Source organism: Egretta garzetta, unplaced genomic scaffold (assembly GCF_000687185.1).
Source record: "Egretta garzetta isolate BGI_Z169 unplaced genomic scaffold, ASM68718v1 scaffold325, whole genome shotgun sequence".
NCBI classification, from domain to species: domain Eukaryota; kingdom Metazoa; phylum Chordata; class Aves; order Pelecaniformes; family Ardeidae; genus Egretta; species Egretta garzetta.
This window is the reverse complement of record NW_009259833.1, coordinates 1,572,577-1,592,843: the sequence shown is the minus strand read 5'-3', so window position 1 is coordinate 1,592,843 and position 20,267 is coordinate 1,572,577. Positions and strand designations below refer to the sequence as shown.

General features: G+C 42.9%; 1 protein-coding gene across 1 annotated transcript in view; it reads left to right on the top strand.

The window, feature by feature from the left end:
• Positions 1-17,981, top strand: part of RP1L1 (RP1 like 1) — a 28,157-nt gene extending 10,176 nt beyond the window's left edge. The window contains exons 2-4 of the mRNA XM_035895442.1: positions 9,341-9,506; positions 11,413-16,139; positions 17,214-17,981. Of these exons, the coding sequence (XP_035751335.1) occupies positions 9,341-9,506; positions 11,413-16,139; positions 17,214-17,981 (5,661 nt within the window). The remainder of the gene's footprint in view (positions 1-9,340; positions 9,507-11,412; positions 16,140-17,213) is intronic.
• Positions 17,982-20,267: the final 2,286 nt, after the last annotated feature.

Below are 20,267 nucleotides of genomic sequence, written 5' to 3'. Positions count from 1 at the left end.
TTAACCTGACTCATGACTTTCAAGTGCTGATGTTGGATGGACCAGATTTAATGTGCCCAGTGCCAAAGGAACAGGTGGTGGAATCCGATTGCAGTGTGTCAGAAGGTGGAAAATATTTGCAGCAAAAACTTTCTAAGAAAAGCCTTCCTCTCTTCCTCTCTTGTGTGTTGAATTTTCACCCTGAACAGCAATTTTCTATTTCTCTGGCTGATTTGCAACTAGAACAGTCTAAGACCCCATTTTGAGCTGCCAGGGTGGATGGGTAGGGACAAGGCCATCTAAAGCTTGCATATGAGGTCAGTGCGATGTAGGGACCTCCCCAGCTCAATCCAGCACTCAGTGGAAGTCCTCAGGAAGGCACCCATAGTCTTCTTCAGGAACCAGCTCATCCTCCACAGAGGCAGTAACGGTGGCAGCCCTTGTATGAACCTAGCAGCCTGTCTTTCAAACTGAACCAGGCTGTAAATCAGTTTTCTTCCCCTTTTTGTCCTCTTCACTTGTTTATCAAAAACTTTTTTTGCTTTTTTTTCATGCCTTTTTTTCAGGCTTTCCTCTTCCTTCCCCTTTTTCCATGCCATGTTTCTCTTCTGCTGCTACCCAAGTAATTTCCAGTGGCCACTGAACTTCTGATTGCAGTATTTCTCCTGATCTGCTGAGAGAGATGTTCATCTAGACGATTTCCAGGGCCAAAGTCAGAACATTTTTCTTTATGCATGTGCAAAGTGTCGCACACAGGAAAAAGGCATCTGTGAGTACTCCAGGAAAAGCTGCCAGCAGTGCAATAGCTTAAACATGATCTTTGCCTGTGGTCGACTGAGAAAGCAGTGCAGTGCATTATTCCTCTATCTTTCACATATTTTACTTGGCTGTTAGAGTGCTTCATGGCCTGATTTCCAGATCACAGCTCCCAAAGCTATCATTTTTTCATGCAGCTTTACACAGTGGTCAAAACAGAAAACTAGACAGCTCTTGTCTGAGCAGCTCTAGAAGATGCTGATGTTTTTAGAAGTGTTGGTATGGCAAATCATCTTATATTGCTGCATTTCAACAACTGAAGAAATGGATTGGCGACAGGACAAGGGACAATAGGGTCAATGGGCACAAACTGAAGCAGAAGAGGTTTCAGTTGAATATGAGGAAAAACTTCTTTACTCTGAGGGTGACAGAGCCCTGGCCCAGGCTGCCCAGAGGGGCTGTGGAGTCTCCTTCTCTGGAGGTATTCAAAGCCCGCCTGGACAAAGTCCTGTGCAACATGCTCTAGGTGAACCTGCTTTAGCAGGAGGGTTGGACTTGGTGATCTTCAGAGGTCCCTTCCAACCCTTGCCATTCTGTGATATTCCCATGAGATAAGCATCAGATGAAGGTAGCAGGGTGTAATTTATGTTTAGTGGATTACCTGCTATTGCAGGAGCCTAGGACACTGGCGTCTATCCTGCTTCCTGCAAGTGGATTTTGAGACTTGAGCTTTGATGTGGCGTGTAGGAGGCCATGTGAGTTTTGGTGTGCTGTGGGAGAGCTCTCTTTTGGACTAATTATTTGGGTGCTACAGTTTGTAGAGGATTAGATCCATTTCTGTGCAATAGTTCCCTGTTTTAAGTTCAATATTAGCTCTTGTTTTGCGTTCCTTCTGATGTGACGGGGAGAGCCTGCTGGCTGCTCGTCAAGTAACACACCCATGCCACGTCCACCAGCCTCTCCACAGATGGGAAAAGGAATCTTCCACTGTAGTAGGCCATGTGGGAGGTTGCCCATGATGATGTTAGAGAAAGTGAGGTCAAGTAATGCACTTTCCTCCTATACCTTCCATCTTATTTTCTTCTGCTAATTTGCTAATATGTATGTGGGCAGGGAGTGGCAACACCCCATGATTCACCTTCTGACCAACAGATTAGCATAGCTTTGAAAAACCACTCCCCAGAAGAACCACACTCTAGTTCCTCCAGTGCAAAGTCAGGGGAAGGAAGGGCAAATGGGGTTTTTGCATGAATAAAATACAAACTTCATTATTGTTAAACCGAGATACCCCGGTTCAGAGCCTGGATCCCCCTGGACTGAACAAGGCACAACTAACAAAACAAAGGGGCTGTTCATGCTCCAGAGTTGTAAATCTCAATGAAAGACAAAAGGGAAGAGATGAAAGAGCACAGGGAAATGAGGCAATGAGTCAGCATGATAGGCAATGAAATCAGCCCGTTAGCCTTTTCTTGAACATGTCTGTTACAAGCTTTTCCTGTTTCTCCCTTGCATCTCTGCACTTCTTTGGAACGTGGATTAGTTTATGGACTTGCGATCTCAACTGCGTCTTGCATTATTTCCCCATGCTGTCTTTTTCTCCCTGACTTTTTCAAATGTCTTTGCTTGGCTGGTATCCAGCAGAGTAAAAACAAAGGGTATGTCCTACATTTTACCTTCAGCAGAAACTGGTATCTATATTCAGCTTCTGAGGCGAGTAAAGTTTATGAAGGTTCTTTCTTCTCTGGGATGAGCCAGAGAAGAGCATGTTCTCCACAACAAGCAACAGATCCCTTATTTTAAAGATGTTATGTTTGTCTTTCTTCAGTTTAGGTGCTGATGACATTTTATTATTGTGTTGCAGTAGCACCTAGAGGTCCTTGTTGAGATCACATCCCTTTGTGGCAGATACTGTACAGTAACATTCACGGAGACAATCCATCCTCCAATGGATAGCACCCAAACTGAAAAAAAAAGACACAGTTCAGAAGAGAGAATGTCCTTTCATTTCCACCTCGTGCATGGTGGCCTCCCCAGTGGGGCTTAGAGTGGCGGCTATGAAACATTTTCATTGAAAAGAACAGTTCGCTTTTTTGAACCAATCCATATATGACATATCACACTGTGACAGGGAGTTCCTGTGGTATGAGATAACGAAGTATGCAAGTAAGCAAAAGTTTTACTGCTTTGAAAAATCACAGTTTTATTGCCAGAAGTACAAAGACTTCAATGAAACCTAAAGACATAGCTGACACTTCCTTGGAAGAGTCTGCGCATATAGGTTCAAAGCACAGCAAATTGCGTTTTTTTTTTCCACAAGGCAGCACCTGAACTTTAAGACACCACTGTGGTTTGTGGGCCAGAAGCTGATTGATATGGACAAAAATACTTCAACAGAGGCAGGTATTGGCAACAAGTTTTCTGCTTTCTGGTCCAGAACTTCACTCACAGCCTCCATAATTCTCTTGGTTCCTGACCCAGAGTCTGTAGAGGTCAACAAGTTTCTCTCCATTGATTACAGTGGGATTTGGATTAGGTCTTACAATAAGATTGAGAAACTTAATTTCATTTTCAGAGATTACACAATAAAACTTTAATGGAAGTTTATTTCAGCCCATTATGTGCAAACTTCTAGAGATTGTTCCCTGTAAATTTTGCTTAGTGGATTTTGTCTCTGGATTTCAAGTGTCTTAACTGTGAGCAACCCTTCCCATGAGCTCATATGATAGGGTTATTACATTGAGGGAACTCAAAGGAGGGCTTGAATGGGCCCTGAGTGATCCAAAAGAACTCTTTCCTAACCCATCAAAGATCTCTATCATAAGCTGTTCATTTTCTTCCATTTTATTCTTGACTGTTCATTTATCACAGCTTTAAATAGTCTTGAAGTTACCATGGTTTGGGATTCAGCTTGCAAATGAAGATAATTTTCTAACTATATCTATATGAATATGCTAGATGTTTCCTGCTCAGCTTTCAGGTGACAGTCTTGTGGGGCACAGTCTTGTACCCTGTCCGCCATCCTCACACACGTATTAGATGATACCCTAGAATATCTCAGATGGCTCTAGGTATCTATAGTTAGAAAACTTCATTAAGATGATTGACTTCCTCTCTAGTCAGTGAAAGAGACAGGCATGTCAAATGGGGGATTTACCACCTGCATCAGGTGGCTTTCGTGGGGTGAAATAACCTGTCTCCCGGAAATACTGATTGGTCTCCACCAATGTGTAAGAAGCCTAGATTGTAAAAGATGATTTACAGTCAAGTGTGATGAGTTAATGGAGAAACAATAGGGCAGGGCATTCCCTTCTCCATCACAACTCCTTCCAGTGATCACTGGATTTTAAGTATTCACAATCAGTGGCCTTTGGGTTTTGTGGCTAAATTGGACTGGGATATAATACCGTTTTCTTGTAATATGGTATCCTGGCATGGGTACTCAAGAATCTTGTTGTGGCAGCCAGAGGGAAGTGGGGAATCTGTTTACCAGAAGGATTTCCTTACAGGCTACTTCTCGGAAAAAGATAATGGCATCTCTGAGTGAACAAAGAAAACCTTAATGTCAGAAAAAATCTGTGCTGACCAACCAGTAGCCACCATTTTATTTCACTGGGGCATTTTCTGATCAAATCCCCACCTCAGAAGGAAGCACTGAATATCTAAGGTTTTATTGCTGCTTTAGAATGAAACACACCCCACCCTACTGGCATATATTTTTCTCCACTGATTGTGACAGCTAAGGACGATAAGAACATCTACTTTCTACTCTTTGAGTTCCAACATGCTTTTCCTCGGGCTGATGTCTATTTGAAAATAACAACCACCTCTCCTACAATAAATCACAGAATCATATTATCACTGAGGCTGGAAGAGGCCTCTGAAGAGGCCATCTCATCCAACCCCCCTTTTCAAAGCACAGTCAACTAGAGCAGGTCGTTCAGGTGTCCAGCTAGGTTCAGGTTGTTCATGTGTCCAGCTGGGTTTTGAATATCTCCAAACATGGAGACTCCATAACATGTCTAAACCTATTCCAGCGTTTGGTGACCCTTACAATGAAAAAGGTTTTTTCTTATGTTCAAACAGAATTACCTATATAAATAAATAGATAAATATTCCAATACAATAAAGGTCAGACAACAACAGCCTCTGAAGTCCTGGGTTTTCACCGGCTGCAAGGAATTTAAAGGTCCCTTTAAAAGAATTTAATTTTTACTGTAGTGATAGACTCCCTGCTTCAGGCCAGGTCTATAATGTTTGGCCAAATGTGCTCTATTATCAATTTTACTTACATTGGCATCATGCTACTTGTGATATTATAGAGTTGAAGTTAATAATGACTGCATTCTTAAAATAGCAATTAATAGCAGCAACTCATTGAAATAATATGGCCTTCAAGAAGGACCACAGGCCTGGGACCCTGGAGACTGATGCTTCCTGATAACTACTGATTGGTCATGTTGGCTGGAGTTAATCTGCCTTAGTTCATATGTCTATGTCTTTCCCCATCATTTTATGCCGAGAGAGAGAGAGAGACATCTCCAGAGCATGATTTGTCTCACAGCAGAGAGATGTCCAATGCAGAGTACAGAAATTGCCCTTTCTATGTGGACTATATAGCCTTGGTTGACTAGCTCAGTCCTGCACACATAACTTTTAGATGTCCAAAATCTGAAGTAAAATCTAGTTATTATTTTCTTGTCCTTTGTTTTCAACATTTACAGAAAGATGCCTATTACTTGTTTTTCACAAGCTATCTAAGGGAGATGATGACAATAATGTTCCTTCGCAGAAGTTGCTTATAAAATTTCTTCACCAAAAAGGTTGTCAAGCACTAGAATGGGCTGCCCAGGGAAGTGGTTGATTCACCCTCCCTGGAGGTAATTAAAAGATGTGTAGGTGTGGCATTTACGGACATGGTTTAGGGGTGGACTTGGCAGTGCTAGGTTAACAGTTGGACTCAATGATTTTAAAGGTCTTTTCCAACTTAGATGATTCTATGATTCTACAAAAGCACTGTACAAAGCCTTGGTCCCAGAACAAATAATTGTAGAGTGAGGTAACTCCTGAGAGTTAGACTAGGATTGTGTTCAGGGAAGCACATCTCAGGCTTGAAGAACATCCCATACACTAGAACTCACATCGTCCTCGCTGCAAGAACATTCCCACCCCTTACCCATCCTGAAGAGCAATTCAACATCAGATTATTTTCTCAGAATTTAACCAGATCTAACATTTATTCTCTTTTTCTGGAATATGAATAGCTACTGTGTCTGCTCTTTGCCATGGTGTTGTTGCCAAATCTTGCAATCTGATCTCTCAAGCCACTTCACCAATTTTCTGTTTGATGTTTTGTTTCCTTCCCCAGCATGATCAATGGCAGAAAGTGCATGGAAAACACAGTTTCACAAGTCATAAGAACTCTTTGCCTGGTGGTTGTTACGTCCAAGCAGAAGAACAGAATCACTTCTCTTGCAGGATAGCAAAAGAAAGCTCCTGGTTTTCATGTTGTTTCCTAGTTGCAAGCAGTGTGATGCAGACTCCAGAAAAGCCAAGGGAAATACTGCCACTGGTTGAAATGGGGCCAATATTTCACTCAGCCCATGCAGAAGGCAACAGTAGGCACTGGAGTGCCTGCAGGTTCAGTATCTGATCCAATCACATCAGAAATAATTTTTATATATACCTTGAAAAGACGCAAATCTGAGAAGCAGCACATGGACCTCGTCCTGGGACAGGCTGAGTGAGCTCAATTTGCTAAACACCTAAGAGGGGACGTGCTGTTTAGAGATAATTTAGCACTGGTAAAAAATGCCTTATTGATTGCCTTGAAGACAGATGTCCGCTGTATAACCCAGGCAGCGACGTCTTGTCGAGAGGATGGGATTCCTGCAGCAGTGTGGGAAAGGTCTGCGCTGAGCAAACTGAGATGAACTATTATTCCAGCTCCACAGCACTGCCCTGACAGAATGGATGTTGCGTTAAACCAAATCAATGTAAGAAAAATGATTTATTTAACCCTTAGGAAACACTCAGTTGTATTTACAACTACCAAAATGTTTTTCACAATGAAGCATTGCTAAGTACTGATTTCCCATATTGAGATAAATCTCTACAATCATTAATTCCAAGAGATTAAGCTTGCAAGATATTAGGAAGAAAAGCTGTGTTATAAACATAAACATTGCCATAGAGCTGATGATGCCAGAAACACTACATGACGGACCCTTTATTTTAAGTCACATAACACAAGTGTATTCTATACGAAAAGATTTGGTTTGTGCAGTAACTATAAATTGAATAACTCAGCTGGCTCAGCTCCATTGATTCCTGAAGCGCTGTCATTGGCACCGTCTATTTTCTGCACACACAACGCAGCGGTGATGAGTGTGATTGAAGGATCTGTATACAGACACGGCATCATGTGGGGAAACGTCCTGGGCAAAAAATAGCTTTCACTGAAAATATGTCCTTTACAAATAGGAATAGTTCCTAAACTTAATGGGGGTTTAAAGACAGATCATTTTACGCTAGGGGCGGAAGAGATTTCATGTCTATTCTTCTTTCTCCTCTCCCTCTTTTTCCTTTTCTCTTTCTCCTTTTTTCTAATTGTATGAGGACACAGCAAAAGATCTCACCAAAGGAATAAAAAAGAAAAAAGAGTAGGAAAGTAAAGAAGGAGAAGAAATATACAGGTAGCAAAAACCTATTCAAAATATTGTTGTTTATTAAATTATAGGCTTTCTATACGCTTATTGAGTGAGCTAGAAAGATGTTTCCTTTAGAAATATGTGGACCAAAAGTGGATTTATCGACAAATGACAAGCAGTAGACATAGGTCAACTGAGATCTGTGGGTTTCTGTTTCTGTTTCACAGTGCTCATCATGTAGACTCAGCAGTTTCGTTGCTTTACACACAGTGGTGCTTAATGCAAGCTTTAGAGAGCAGAGCCTCTCTTACTGCGGGGTTTTATAGCAACAAACTCAATGGGCCTCAGGTCTCAAGTGTTGTTACAGTGGGAACAGTAAATAAAAATAATGGGAAGTCGATAGGATTTGAGTGTATTCCCACTAAAAAGTTGATGCCATATGCTTTAGTGTAAGCAAAATTACCAGAAGTGTTTAACTGGCTCTTGAGTGTGATTCTCCGTGTCTCCGCCTTGTTCTTTCAGCCTCCACACATTCACCCACCTCTTCTTTGCACCATTATCTCAGTACGTCTCCAAGCTCTAGTGGTACTGACTAATCTCAGAAAAGCCCAGAGGCATTTCACAAACTAAGGGCTTGGGCTCTGAAGGGGGCCTGATGCTTCATTCCTTTCCTATAGCAATATTTAGAGAATGAGGTCCTTTCTTCGTGCTCTGTTATGTCAGGCATGTGTGACAACTGCAGGACTGTCATCGCAGCTCCTCTGAGATTTGTTCTCTTCCAGACTCAATTGCTAGTCAACGGGCTGATGATTAAGTGACACGGTGAGGTCAGGGTGCATCTTATGGGCAAGATAGTGCTTAGCCCACCACAGGTGCTAGCTAACATCTTGGTAGCCCATTCCATGGTCACTTCTTGTTAGTGAGTCCTGGTATGTTCTAGACATGTTCTCCTGATGTAGCAGTCTGAGGAGGATTGTGGAGACCCCTGACAGCACAAAGCTACCAGATGTTGGCCAATCTAAAGCCCTCTCAGACAGCAAGAGAGCCCTCTCATCCTTTTAGAGGCCAACAAGTGGTTTACCTGGGAGCTTAACTTCAGTCTTACAAATTATGGGTTGCAGAAGCAAGGTGGAAGAGGGGTCCAGGCTTTGTCTAGCCAGTGCTCATCACAAGACTGATTCCTGCTCCTTTAGGTCCTACGTAAATGCTGGTTTGGGGTAAAAGTGACTTTCCGCTATGTCTAGCACTGCTCCCTGTTACTACCTGCAGCTGACATGAAGGACTTGGTGTGTAATCCAGAAACAGGTCATGCAGTGAAGATGAAGAGGCGGTGTGTAAGCCTAGGTTCTTGTGGAGGAATGGAGAGTCCTTCACAAACACTTCCCACACGGAGGAATGATGTCCCACATTGTCCAGAATTGTGGCAATACTTGAGCGAATGTTTGAGGCAGTATTTGAGGTCATATTAGGGGAAATCACAGTTCTTGTCCCTTCCCGAGCGGAGGAAGGAGGAGAACTAATGGTCAGTCTGGAATGTAGCATTTACCAGGTCATAATTGCTTTCCCATATAGGAATTAGAAGAATTAGAGTGCAATTCTCTGTAAGGAAAACTGAAAAGCCTCCAGTTCCACCCCCTTCTTCACTACCACATTGATTATGTCTAAATCTTTCTCAGAAGATGTAAAACTTTGTAGTAAATGAGGTATCTTCTCCCTTAGGCAATCTCTCTCACCCCTTCCCTACCTTAGGATATCTGATTAAAACATAGCAGAGCTTCTCTTTCAGTGGAAGAATACTGCAACAGGGCCTACCAACAGGCTCTGGTAGACTCTGAAGTTCTCCAGAACCATGGTGGTTTTATTTTAGATGACAACTAAATGTCAGTTGATTCTGGACCTGGAAGAGTTTAGCTCTGCTCTATCGGCTCTTGGTGATCCACTTGCTCTTCTCTTTCTAGATCGACAGTATGCAGGCTCTGCTTCACTGCCCCAGCGTGCTGGTGTGTGTCGGCCGGGAGCCATTTAAACCTGTGTCAATGGAAAATTTGAGGAAACACTCAGTGGAGAAGCTGCCTGACCTGGCTCCCCGTTCCAATGGCAACAATGTCAATGAGAACAATGAAAGTAAGAAAACCTCTGGGGCATATTGCACAGTCGTCTCCAGGCCTGTGTCCCACAACATGGAGATTGCAGGCACCTATTGTACTGCCCCAACGTGCAGATTTCATGTGCAAAATGTACTTCCCTCTCTCTGCCTCCCAGGCCTTTCCATCCTCCCCTTCTTTTTCTCTGGTTTCCTTCTAGGATTTCCTCCCTACACCCTCCAGTCTTTCTTTTACATGCTCCCCGTGTCTGGCTGACTTCCCTTCCTCTTTCATATCTCTGTGTCTCCCTTTCCTTCCAGAACTCCCTCCTTTCCTGTGTCTGTCTCCAAGACTCCCCAAACCCTTGAGATTTCCCACGAATCCTCTATTCCCTTGCCTGTCAGTCATATAATGCCTACACTTCTGCATTTGCCTGCATCAGAGGATGCCCTGTTTTTGTCGGCAGGAGACTCAGTTTCTCCTGCAGGTTACAACTGCAGCGCAGCCCTTTGGGAACAAAGCATGTTTTTATGGAAAGTTTATATTCAGGAAGGAGTATGTTGTGGATAATGCAGGATGGTATTTCTTAGGCACTTCATCACGAGTTATCTAAGGTCACAGTTGATTAAACCAGCCACCTTTGGTAGCTTATGGAGAGGAACTTCTCGTTTCCAGAGGGCAATGCATCTCACCTATACTAGGTGTTTGGTTTAGGGTGAAATGAAGTGTGCTCCAGAGGTGCACTGTTTCTCTCCATTGTCAATACCAGGAGTCAGGAAAGATTCATTCATGTGTTGACAACTAGTTGTAGAAACTTAAGGACAGAGGCATCCCACACTCACTGCCTGAGACATAAAATATTGGAGGAAGCAGTGGGAATAAGCTGAAGCTTTGTTCGTCAAGAGACTGAGCAAATACATCAGTTCAAATGGGTAAGGATGGTTAGATAGAAGCTATTTCATGTGTTATTGATCTTGGTTGGTGTGCTCCCTGTTCAACACTCCCTTCCTAAAATGCCCTCCATTCAGCTGCATATCCATATGCCTACAGAGGCTTGTGGTTGTCTAGATATAAAACAGTAAGCTTTGAACAAACATATGTATTAGAAACAAGATAGATGCGTATCTTGCAAGTCAGCATGATAGCAATATTGTCTGCTTGAAATGAAGGGTCTAGGACCTCAATAAATCTATGCAGATCACTGCACTGGGCCATAGAGATGTGCTTCGGATTACAATTCTTACAATTCCCTTACTATAACCGATACACACTACCCTCTATAACTACCACTATTTCTTGTTGTAACTATCACCACCTTACAATTCCTTCTGCATTTGTTCTTTATGTTTTAATAAGCATTATAATTATTCTTGGTGGCACATCCCCGGAGGGACTTGAGTGCTGCTCTGGTCTACACGACCACACCTGTGTTTCCTGGCACGTGAGTGGAGAAGTGGATGATGCACAATAAATGTGTGACACTTGATTTCTAACTAAGGAAGAGGGTCACTTCTCCATGTATTTTTCCTCAACTGAGTAAGAAGGATGAAAACTTGTGCATTTAAATAAAGGGATATTTGCAATGTGATAAAATACAGAAACTCTGAGACTAAATTTCTTTGTATATATATTTTTTTTCTTCCTGGCATGCCCATAATACAACAAAAAAAAAGCGTTTGCGTTTCAATTTAGCTTTAGAAAAATAATAAAGTTAAGGTATAGAACACTTTAAAGCAGACTATTCATTCAAAACTTAACATTTATGACTGTCACTTAGCCAAAGCCAAATTTTCAAATTATGTAAACCAGCATAGGTTTAGCTTTGGTGGAATAATATCAATAGTCACTGGTTTGAGGATTTGATCTATATATTTTGTGTCATCTTTATATGAGTTAACATTTCTCTCCATCTTTCTTTTCTTTTCTTTACCTATTTCAAACTCCAGTGAACTTTGGATTGAAAGCCAAAAAGAGCGTTATCCATCCACGGTCATCATCAAGCAATAGGTCAACGAGATTTTCTTTATCATCAGAGAAGTCATATCCTAATGGTCTTGCTGCCTCACCAGATAACAGCGCACCTTTCTCAAACAGTTGCTCACATCCAAAACCTGGGGACCTGGTCCGTTCCTTGGTGAATGACGACATAGAAAAACGGGTCCATGTGAACAAGGATGGTAGCCTATCTGTTGAGATGAAAGTTCGCTTCCGCTTGCTAAACGATGAGACTTTGCAATGGTCCACCCAGATCAAAAAGTCCAATCTGATGAACCAGACGCCTTGTGCAGAGTCAGGTGTAGAGGAGGACAGTGGAGTAGACCCCATCCAGAAGATGAACCCAGAAGCCAGCTCAGAGGCAGATGAGTCATTATATCCCTGTGATATTGATTCTTACATGTCAAAACTTGAGGAATCGGAATGTGATGAGGCTCATTGTCATAGCTGTGGCAAGAAACACCAGGACTATGACATTTGGAAAAATCCCATGCACACATCCCAGAGGGAAGAGCCCAGTGTACGAAGCACCTGGCATACACGGTCATCATGCTCCAGCACATCTTCCCGGAGGAGAGTAGTCCACAAAAAAATGGCTTCTGTGGATAGCCTCCACACCACATCCAGCGAGGAATTCTCTGAGCACATTGTGCAAGAGTCCTCATCCTACTCAGAGACTATAGAGAACAGAGTGGCATATCGATCCATTAAAAAGTGTACGTGCCGAAGTGATTTGTCCACAGGTGTTTCCAGTGGAGAAGATCAGCAAGAATACACTCGGACAAGCACAAGCAATAGTCAGAGACCTTCATCCTTGGGCTTAATGTCACATTCAAGCTGTGAAAACAACCTGGATACTCAAGACGCCCCTGAAGACCATGAAGCCAGCAAAACCGATTCACAAAATGAAGATGAAAATTGTTTTGAAGTTTCCTCTGTGAAGTGCTTAAAGGATGATGTGGAAGAAGTTGAAAGCAGCAGAGTCGGGAGTGTCATGTCAAGGTCATCTCTGCAGTCCAGACAGAGCAAGAAGAATGTATGTGAGGAAACAAGTAGCGTGGGCAGGAGCATGTCCTCCTCCAGCCTTCAGAAGGCAAATCAAGAAGATAACAGTAGGTGCTCCACTCCTGCCAACAGTGTGCACAGCAAGTCTAGTAACTGTACTACACCAAGAGCAAATAGCAAACAGGATGACCGATCTGATGACAATGCAGTAGTGTCTTCCTTCTCCAGTGAGTCCTGCCCTAAGAAAGAGGCTGAAGAGGCTGAAGCAGAACAAGAAGAATATGAAATCAATGAAGTCAGCTCAGTGTCAGCAAAAACAAAGCCCAGCCGATCAATTAGAGATGAGGGCAGTGAAGGTGAACGATGCTCTACACAAGGAACCCCCCATTCCAGAGCTAGTGACAGGAACAGCAAGAGAAGTGACAGTGATGAGATCGTTCTGTGCAATGCCTCTTGCTCTTCCAGAGGTTCCAAAAAGAGCAAACATAGCCATATTCATTTGGATGCACGGTCTGAAATGTCGGTGTCTTCACTTGAATCCACTCCAAATAAAAAGAAAAATTCCCTACATGCAGATGATCTGAGATCATGCAGCAGGGCATCTAATTACTCCAAAAGCTCATGTGAAATCAAGAGAAAATCCATCGGAGACCCCATGTCTCATAATTCAGGATCTTTTCACTCAAACATTTCATCGACTAGTGAAGCAGAGGCAATTGCAGGTTTTACTGAGGAGAAAAGCTTGAAAAGCACCACCAATGGCTACAGTGAATCTTCAAAAAGCTCAAAGAAGAGAAGCCATAGAGAAGAAAATAGCAAGCCATCATCCCTCTGCTCAAGTGTTTCAAGCCCTAATGGAAAAGCTGGAGAGGGTCATTCCAAAATGAACTCAGAGACCCCTTCTTCAAGACATGGAAGTATGAGTGAGAGTGTATGTTCAAAAGGTGACATCTCAACTGAGACTGGGATTAGGAATGGGAAATCTGCAAGTGTCTCTTCAAGAGTCTCTTCAATGTCAGAAGTGAAAGATAAATGCTTGCTGACACAGATATCCCATGAAACTGATGACAGGTGTTCACAATCAAACATATCTCAGTCTTCAAAATCAAGGCAGATAAAAACTAGAAATCTTTGTGTGAAGATGTCAAACTCCAGCCGAGCATCACTGTCTGAGACTTTGTCGGTATGTAGTATGCATTGCCCTGCCCCACCAAAAGAGAAGCCAAACAGCAAAAAAATACGGTCAACCATGTTGAAGAATTCCTCCATTAGCAGCATAGGTACTGAGTCAGTGCTGACCACAGGAAAAGAGCAGAAAGAAATTATAGATTCCTCCAAAGCAACTTCCTATGGGTCTAAATCAGCTGCAACTGAAGTAAATGATCAGAAGAATAAAGAGACTGATGATTCTTGCAACAGAAAAGTGGAGGAAGAGTTAGAAGGCACAGGCATTCAGGATGAAGGGAGCGATTTAATGCCATCTACTCTACCAAATACATCTCCAGAAGAAGTTGTGCAAGAATGGCTAAGTAAGATCCCTTCAGAAACATTGCTTATGAAATATGAAATGGAGGATGATGCAGAAGATGAATGTGTAGAGGCAACCACTGAGGTATCACACTGTACAAAGGCTGAGGAAATCTCAGAGGATGAAAAAGCTAAGACAAAGAATGTGGAGGAGAATGAAAACGAGGCAAAGGATGAAGTGGGGGAAGAGACAGCAGAAGGCATTGTTATTGATGAAGAGGCTGAAGAATGCGTGAATCAGGAACAAAACTCTGAGGCTGCGTCCGAAGCCGCCAAGGCCAACCAGGCAGAATGTAGCCAGTCAGTTATATCCAGCCAAAATAACAACAGAAGAGACCTGCCAGCCTCTGTCCAGACTTCTGTTCAGATCATGAAGGCCTTGCTCAGTTCAAAACATGAAACAAAATTTGACCGATCAAACAGTTTGCCTGAAGTGTCCCCCACTATGGGGAGAAAACTGAGTAACTCTGCCAATATTTTGATTACTTGTCTTGCCAGTCTCCAACTCCTTGATGAAGAGCCAGAAGATCCACCAGATAAATCAAAACATTTGAATAAGCCAAGGTATATGGAGTTGCTAAATATTTTTCAAGCCCTGTGGCTTGGATGCACAGCTGAAAAAAGTGGTCCAAGTTCGGGGCAAGATGCAAGTGAGCAGGCAAAGACAGCCTCTGGGTTTAAAGCCCAAAAACCTGTAGGTTATGACTTCACTCCCATGTCCTCCTCAGGGGTTGATGTTAGTAGTGGTTCTGATGGCTCAGGAGAAGACAGCACAGCTGGTGCCAGGGACTCCACTTTAATGGCACAGAAAACTGGTGAACTCAAATCAGCTGGACAAGTGGAAAATGTAGAGACTGGAACTGAACTGACTGAGGCTGAGGAGCAAAGTAAAGAGGAAGAGCAGTCATCCCGACCTTCGACAGCCTGCTCAAAATCAAAAGGTGAGGGAAAAGCACAGTCTGCTAGAGAGGACTCCCTGATTCAGGAGGCAGAAGAGAATAAGGAGGATCAGTGCAGTAACTGTGAAAATGGTCGGGAGGAAGGGACAGAAAATGAAAATGAAGAAAACAGCAAATTAGCTGAAAATGGAGAACAAGAAGAAGCTGAATCTGTGAATGATGAACTCCCAAAAGAAAATCTTGAAGAGAAAGCTGATCAGCTAACCAGTACTGATGATACAAATGTTGATGATGTTGATTGTGGGACAGAACTGAGAGCTGATTTGGAAGAGCAGCTTGAAAAAGAGTCTCCAAATGACTCAAAGACCAAAGTCGATATGGCCACCAGTGTGGGCACTTCCCTTGTCCAGCGAAACTCAATGGATCCAGATCCTGTCTGGGTCCTGAGACTGCTCAAGAAAATCGAGAAGGAGTTCATGACTCACTATGTCAGTGCCATGAATGAGTTCAAAGTCAGGTGGAACCTGCAGAACAATGAGCAGATGGATGAAATGATACTGGAGCTGAAGGAAGAAGTGAGTAAAAGGATACAAAAAAGCATAGAGAAGGAGCTGAGGAAGATCAAAGCCAGAGCAGGGAAGAAGACACCAAGACCTCCGGATGAACCACTCAAGCGTGAGTTAACACTCCAAACTGAGCAGAGGAGACGGCGATTGCAGACTATGCATAAAAAGTCACTCTTCAGTGACAAGAATGGCACCCAGAGTAGGCTAGAGGACACATCAGACTTATCATTTGATGTAGATGAAAATATAGCATTTAGTGCAGGTTTTGAGGCCAGTATTAGTAAACAAACAAGTGAAGAGGAATACTGCCCATGTGACTCTTGTGCAAGGAAAAAAATGGCTTCCAAACCCATAAGAAACCCAGTGGTGGCTACCAATGCCCCAGTCATGAAAGCATTTGATTTACAGCAAATCCTCAGGTTGAAGAAAAATGATAATGAGGAAGCTTGTGTCTCAGAAGCAGCCCAGGACATCAAAACAATTTCCAGCAGTTCTGTGAAAAAAGCAGCAGAAAATGGTAATCCCAATGAGGAGAATGAGGGTGAACTTCAGCCAAGTGAAACAGAAGTGGAGGCAAATGAAGAAAAGGAGCCAGAATCAAATGAAGTGGGCAGCTCAACATTGAATGGAGATGGAGGACCTGAAATCTCAGAGAGTCAAAACTGTGAGATGGAGGATGAGGTTAAAGATGAAGAAACCAAAGAAGAAGAAAAGGAAGAAGCAGAAGAAGTGGGGGAAGAAATGAAAGAGCAAGAAGAAGAAGAGGAAGCAAAAGAGGAAGAAGAAGAGAAAGAGGAAGAAGACATTACGGAGGCAGAAGAAGAGGAGGAAACAAAAGACGAGGCAGAGGGAGAAACAAAAGATAAAGAAGATGAGGAAGTAAAAGAGGAAGCAGCAGAAGAAACAAAGGAGGAACAGGAAATAAAAGAGGATGAGAAGGAGGAGGAGGAAGAAGAAGTGAATGAGAAGGAGGAAGAAACAAAAGAGGAGGAAGAGGAGAAGAAAGACATGGAAGAGGAGGAAGCAGCAAAAGAAGGGGAAGAGGGAGAGGAGGAGAAAGACATGGAGGAGGAGGAAGAAGCAAAAGAGGAGGAAGAGGAGGAGAAAGACATGGAGGAGGAGGAAGAAGCAAAAGAGGAGGAAGAGGAGAAAGACATGATGGAGGAGGAGGAAGAAGCAAAAGAGGAGGAAGAGGAGGGGAAAGACATGAAGGAGGAGGAGGAAGTAAAAGAGGAGGAAGAGGAAGAGGAGGGGAAAGACATGAAGGAGGAGGAGGAAGCAAAAGAGGAGGAAGAGGAAAAGAAAGACATGAAGGAGGAGGAAGAAGCAAAAGAGGAGGAAGAAATAAAAGAGGAAGAGGAGGAAGTGAAGGAGGAGGAGGAAGAAACAAAAGAAGAAGAGGAAGGCATGAAGGAGGAGGAAGAAACAAAAGAAGAAGAGGAAGGCATGAAGGAGGAGGAAGAAGGAAAAAACAATGAGGAAGACATGAAAGAGGAGGAAGAAGGAACAAAAGAAGAAGAAGAAGTGCAAGAAGAGGAAGAAGTAACAAAGGAGGATGAGAAAGCAAAAGAAAATGAGGAAGAAACAAAACAAGAGGAGCAGGAAGTGGAAGAAGAGGAAGAAAACCCAAAAAAAGAGGAGGAAGGAGCAGATGAGGAAAAAGAGGGTGCAAAAGATGAGGAAGAAACAAAGGAAGAGGAAGAGGAAGCAAATGAGGAAGAGGAAGAACAAGAAGAAACTCAAAATGAAGAGCAGAAAGCTGAGAAGAAGTCCAAAGCTGAAGATGATGTTGACAATGAAGCTGAAGAAGCAGAAGAGCCAGAGGATGAGGACATTGGGGCTGATGATGAGGAAGAGACATTCAAATGCAGAGAAGATGCTGATGGCTCTGGAACTGACAACAATCCTAAAGGAGATGCTGCAGAAAGAAGTGAGGAAACTGACCAGGATGAAGCTGAGGCAGTGGAAGATGCAAATCCAGAGTCAGACGATGAGGTATGTTCAGCTGAGGAGGAAAACAGTGAAGGACATGACAAATACAATGAGAATGATGAGGAACCTACCATTGATGACCCTGACAAGGCACATGAAAAACACAAAGGCAACAGCAAGATTTCTCAGGAAGCCTCAAAGGCCAAACCCCCCAAAACCAGCAAAAGGCTAGAGACTCTGAACAAAGCAGCCGCCTTTTCTTGTTATTCTTCCGTGGGAAACTTCTCACAGCAATCCCAGAAGGGGTCTGAAGGTGAAGGTGAAGAGGAATGTGAAGATGACAACAACCCCGTGAATAACCACCCCAATGGAGAGGTTCAAAGTGATGAGAGCAGCAAACCCTCACAGATGTATCCTGACAGTGAGGAAGAAGAAGACAAAGCATCTTCATGCACTGATCCTTTAGGAGATGAGGACCAGGCAGATGCTGAAGGTGCAGACACAAAGGAGGGTGAACATACTGATGAAGTTCAGGGTTCTAAAAAGAAAAGAGACTCTGATGAGATTGACCAGGATGACCTGGACTTCTAGAACTGCTTATCAAAAACTGCTTTTTCCTTTCTTGCTTCCTTTCTTTTTTTTTAAGTATATTTTCATTACATATTACAGTATCTCCAGTGAGTTGAGCCATCATAATTGGCTTTTCTTCTGAGTTAAATGTGGTAAACTTGATCTTGAATGCTGTGAGTAACGTTGCGATTACATGCCCTCATTTCTAGAGGGCTAGTAAACTCATTAAGATATAGTGGTTTCAATAGAAAAGTGGTTTGGGGAAAGGGAAGGCTAGGATTTTTTCTGATACCTTCTTGTTCCCACTCTTTAAGCCATGCTGTTCGCTGCTTGAGTGATCTGTGGCTCTGCTGGGCATCATCTCTGAGTGACTTCAGGATGCCTTTCGTCTGTTGCATGCCATTTTCCTGGAAAGATTGCCAATCCACAGAAACATGACAAAATCTGGATTAATTGCCAAAGTCTGGTCAGAGCCCACAGAGATGTACATTCATTTTCCACCCTACCCTACCCTACTCTACCCTACCCTACCCTACCCTACCCTGCCCTGCCCTACCCTACCCTACCCTACTGTCTCTGTACCCAGAAAAGGGGTCTGAGATATCAAAGTCTTTCCCCACTTTCTCTGTTTTCCTTTAGTAGAGGTTGAGATAATTCCTCACTTCACTGGAAATCCTCAGCGCCCAAAAAGGTCGTTCCAGTAGATCTCTCCTCTTCCAGACCACCAGTCTGTTTGTACTGTGCCCATCACTGTAGGATGTAGTGATGTAGCAGTAGATAGCAAAGAAGAGTTAATTCACCTGTCAGGTGTCTGAGAAGTGGTTGAACGAAATACTGACCAAATTAGAAATTAGTAAAGTTCAGTTCCTTGTGATTACCTTTACTATGCCAATGATGGCATCTAAGCACTTTACAATCATCTGGGATCCCTCAGACGATTTTGTATGAGGCCCTGTTCCAAAGGTAATAGGATTTGCAATTGCTCAGTGCCTCACCTTGCAGAAAACTAGTATTATTTGAAGTAATTCTACCTTTAGCATGGAAAAGGTTGGGGTATTTGTGCTACAGTAAACTGGAAGAGGCTCAAGCATTTACTGGAGAGAGTGGACTTTACAAATCACGATAGAACTGCAAACTTCATTTAACAACTATTTTCTCCCAGATTATATATTTTTATCCCCAGGGGCCATATATACATTTCTGAATAAATGCCCAACTAATGCCAGGAGAAGTTTGACCATGCCTCAGCTGCATACATGCATATACCTCTTTGGGAAACAGTCCATTTTATCAACGATTTGCAAGGACAATAAAACAGCAAAAAATGGAGAGAGGGTGAAAACAAAATGCCTTAAATTGTATGGTGAAAAAGTATGCAGGTAGTGTTGTGCCAGGTTTGCGAAGGTGCATGCAGACATGTTGAAGTAATCAATATTCAAAATCAAATTATGAATATTTTTGTCGTGTTAAGAATTAGTTTCTCAAACTCTGAGCCAATCAGTTGATTTCCAGAGATAAGATTCATTTCACTCAAATTAAGAATTGGGTTCAGTTGCAGATGTGCATACTTTAGGTGTCTGAGGAATAGTGGTCTATGTGGAGTAGTCAGTGGAGAGATAGATCTCAGCTGAGCTGCCCCCACAAAGGCTTACAGTGCCATCTGAGATCCTCCGGGGAGTCCAAGACAACTACACCGTCCTCAAGACACAGGAGTTAAGATCTGGGCCTTCCTAAAAAGAAGGGCAACCCCTATCTGTCAGCCTCATGTGGATGTCTTGGGTTTCCTAGGGCATCTCAGGTGGGACTACATCTCCACCTAGATGCAGTTCGGTTGAACCCAGAACCTATCTCAAAGTCTGATATCTCGTCTCACCTGATAGTCCCAGTTCCATGCTTTCTCTGTAGACATTTCCATACCTAAGACTACTAGCTTCCCAGCAGCTTGTGGTCTATGTAGTTGTATAAACACAGAAGTTTAGTGCCAGCTGGGAGGGCCTAGGAAACCCAGTATTACACCCTGGTGTTGGTCTGAAGGGGTGCAGATCTCCTGTAGGTCCAGAGTCATATCACAAGCTCTTTGTAAATGTCAGGGCTGCTCCAGGGCATCTTAAACTGCATTAGTCATGGATGTAAAAAAACTGAATCATAGAATCATAAAATCCACCCCTAAGATTGTGTAACCAAATCCTACCTCAAGAAACTGAAGTACGAGGTTAAAAATAAATGTTAAAACTCAACTGGGTTTGAAGTACAGGGAAAAAATAATATTCTCCTCTGACACAGCAATACTTACACATTTTCTAGTGT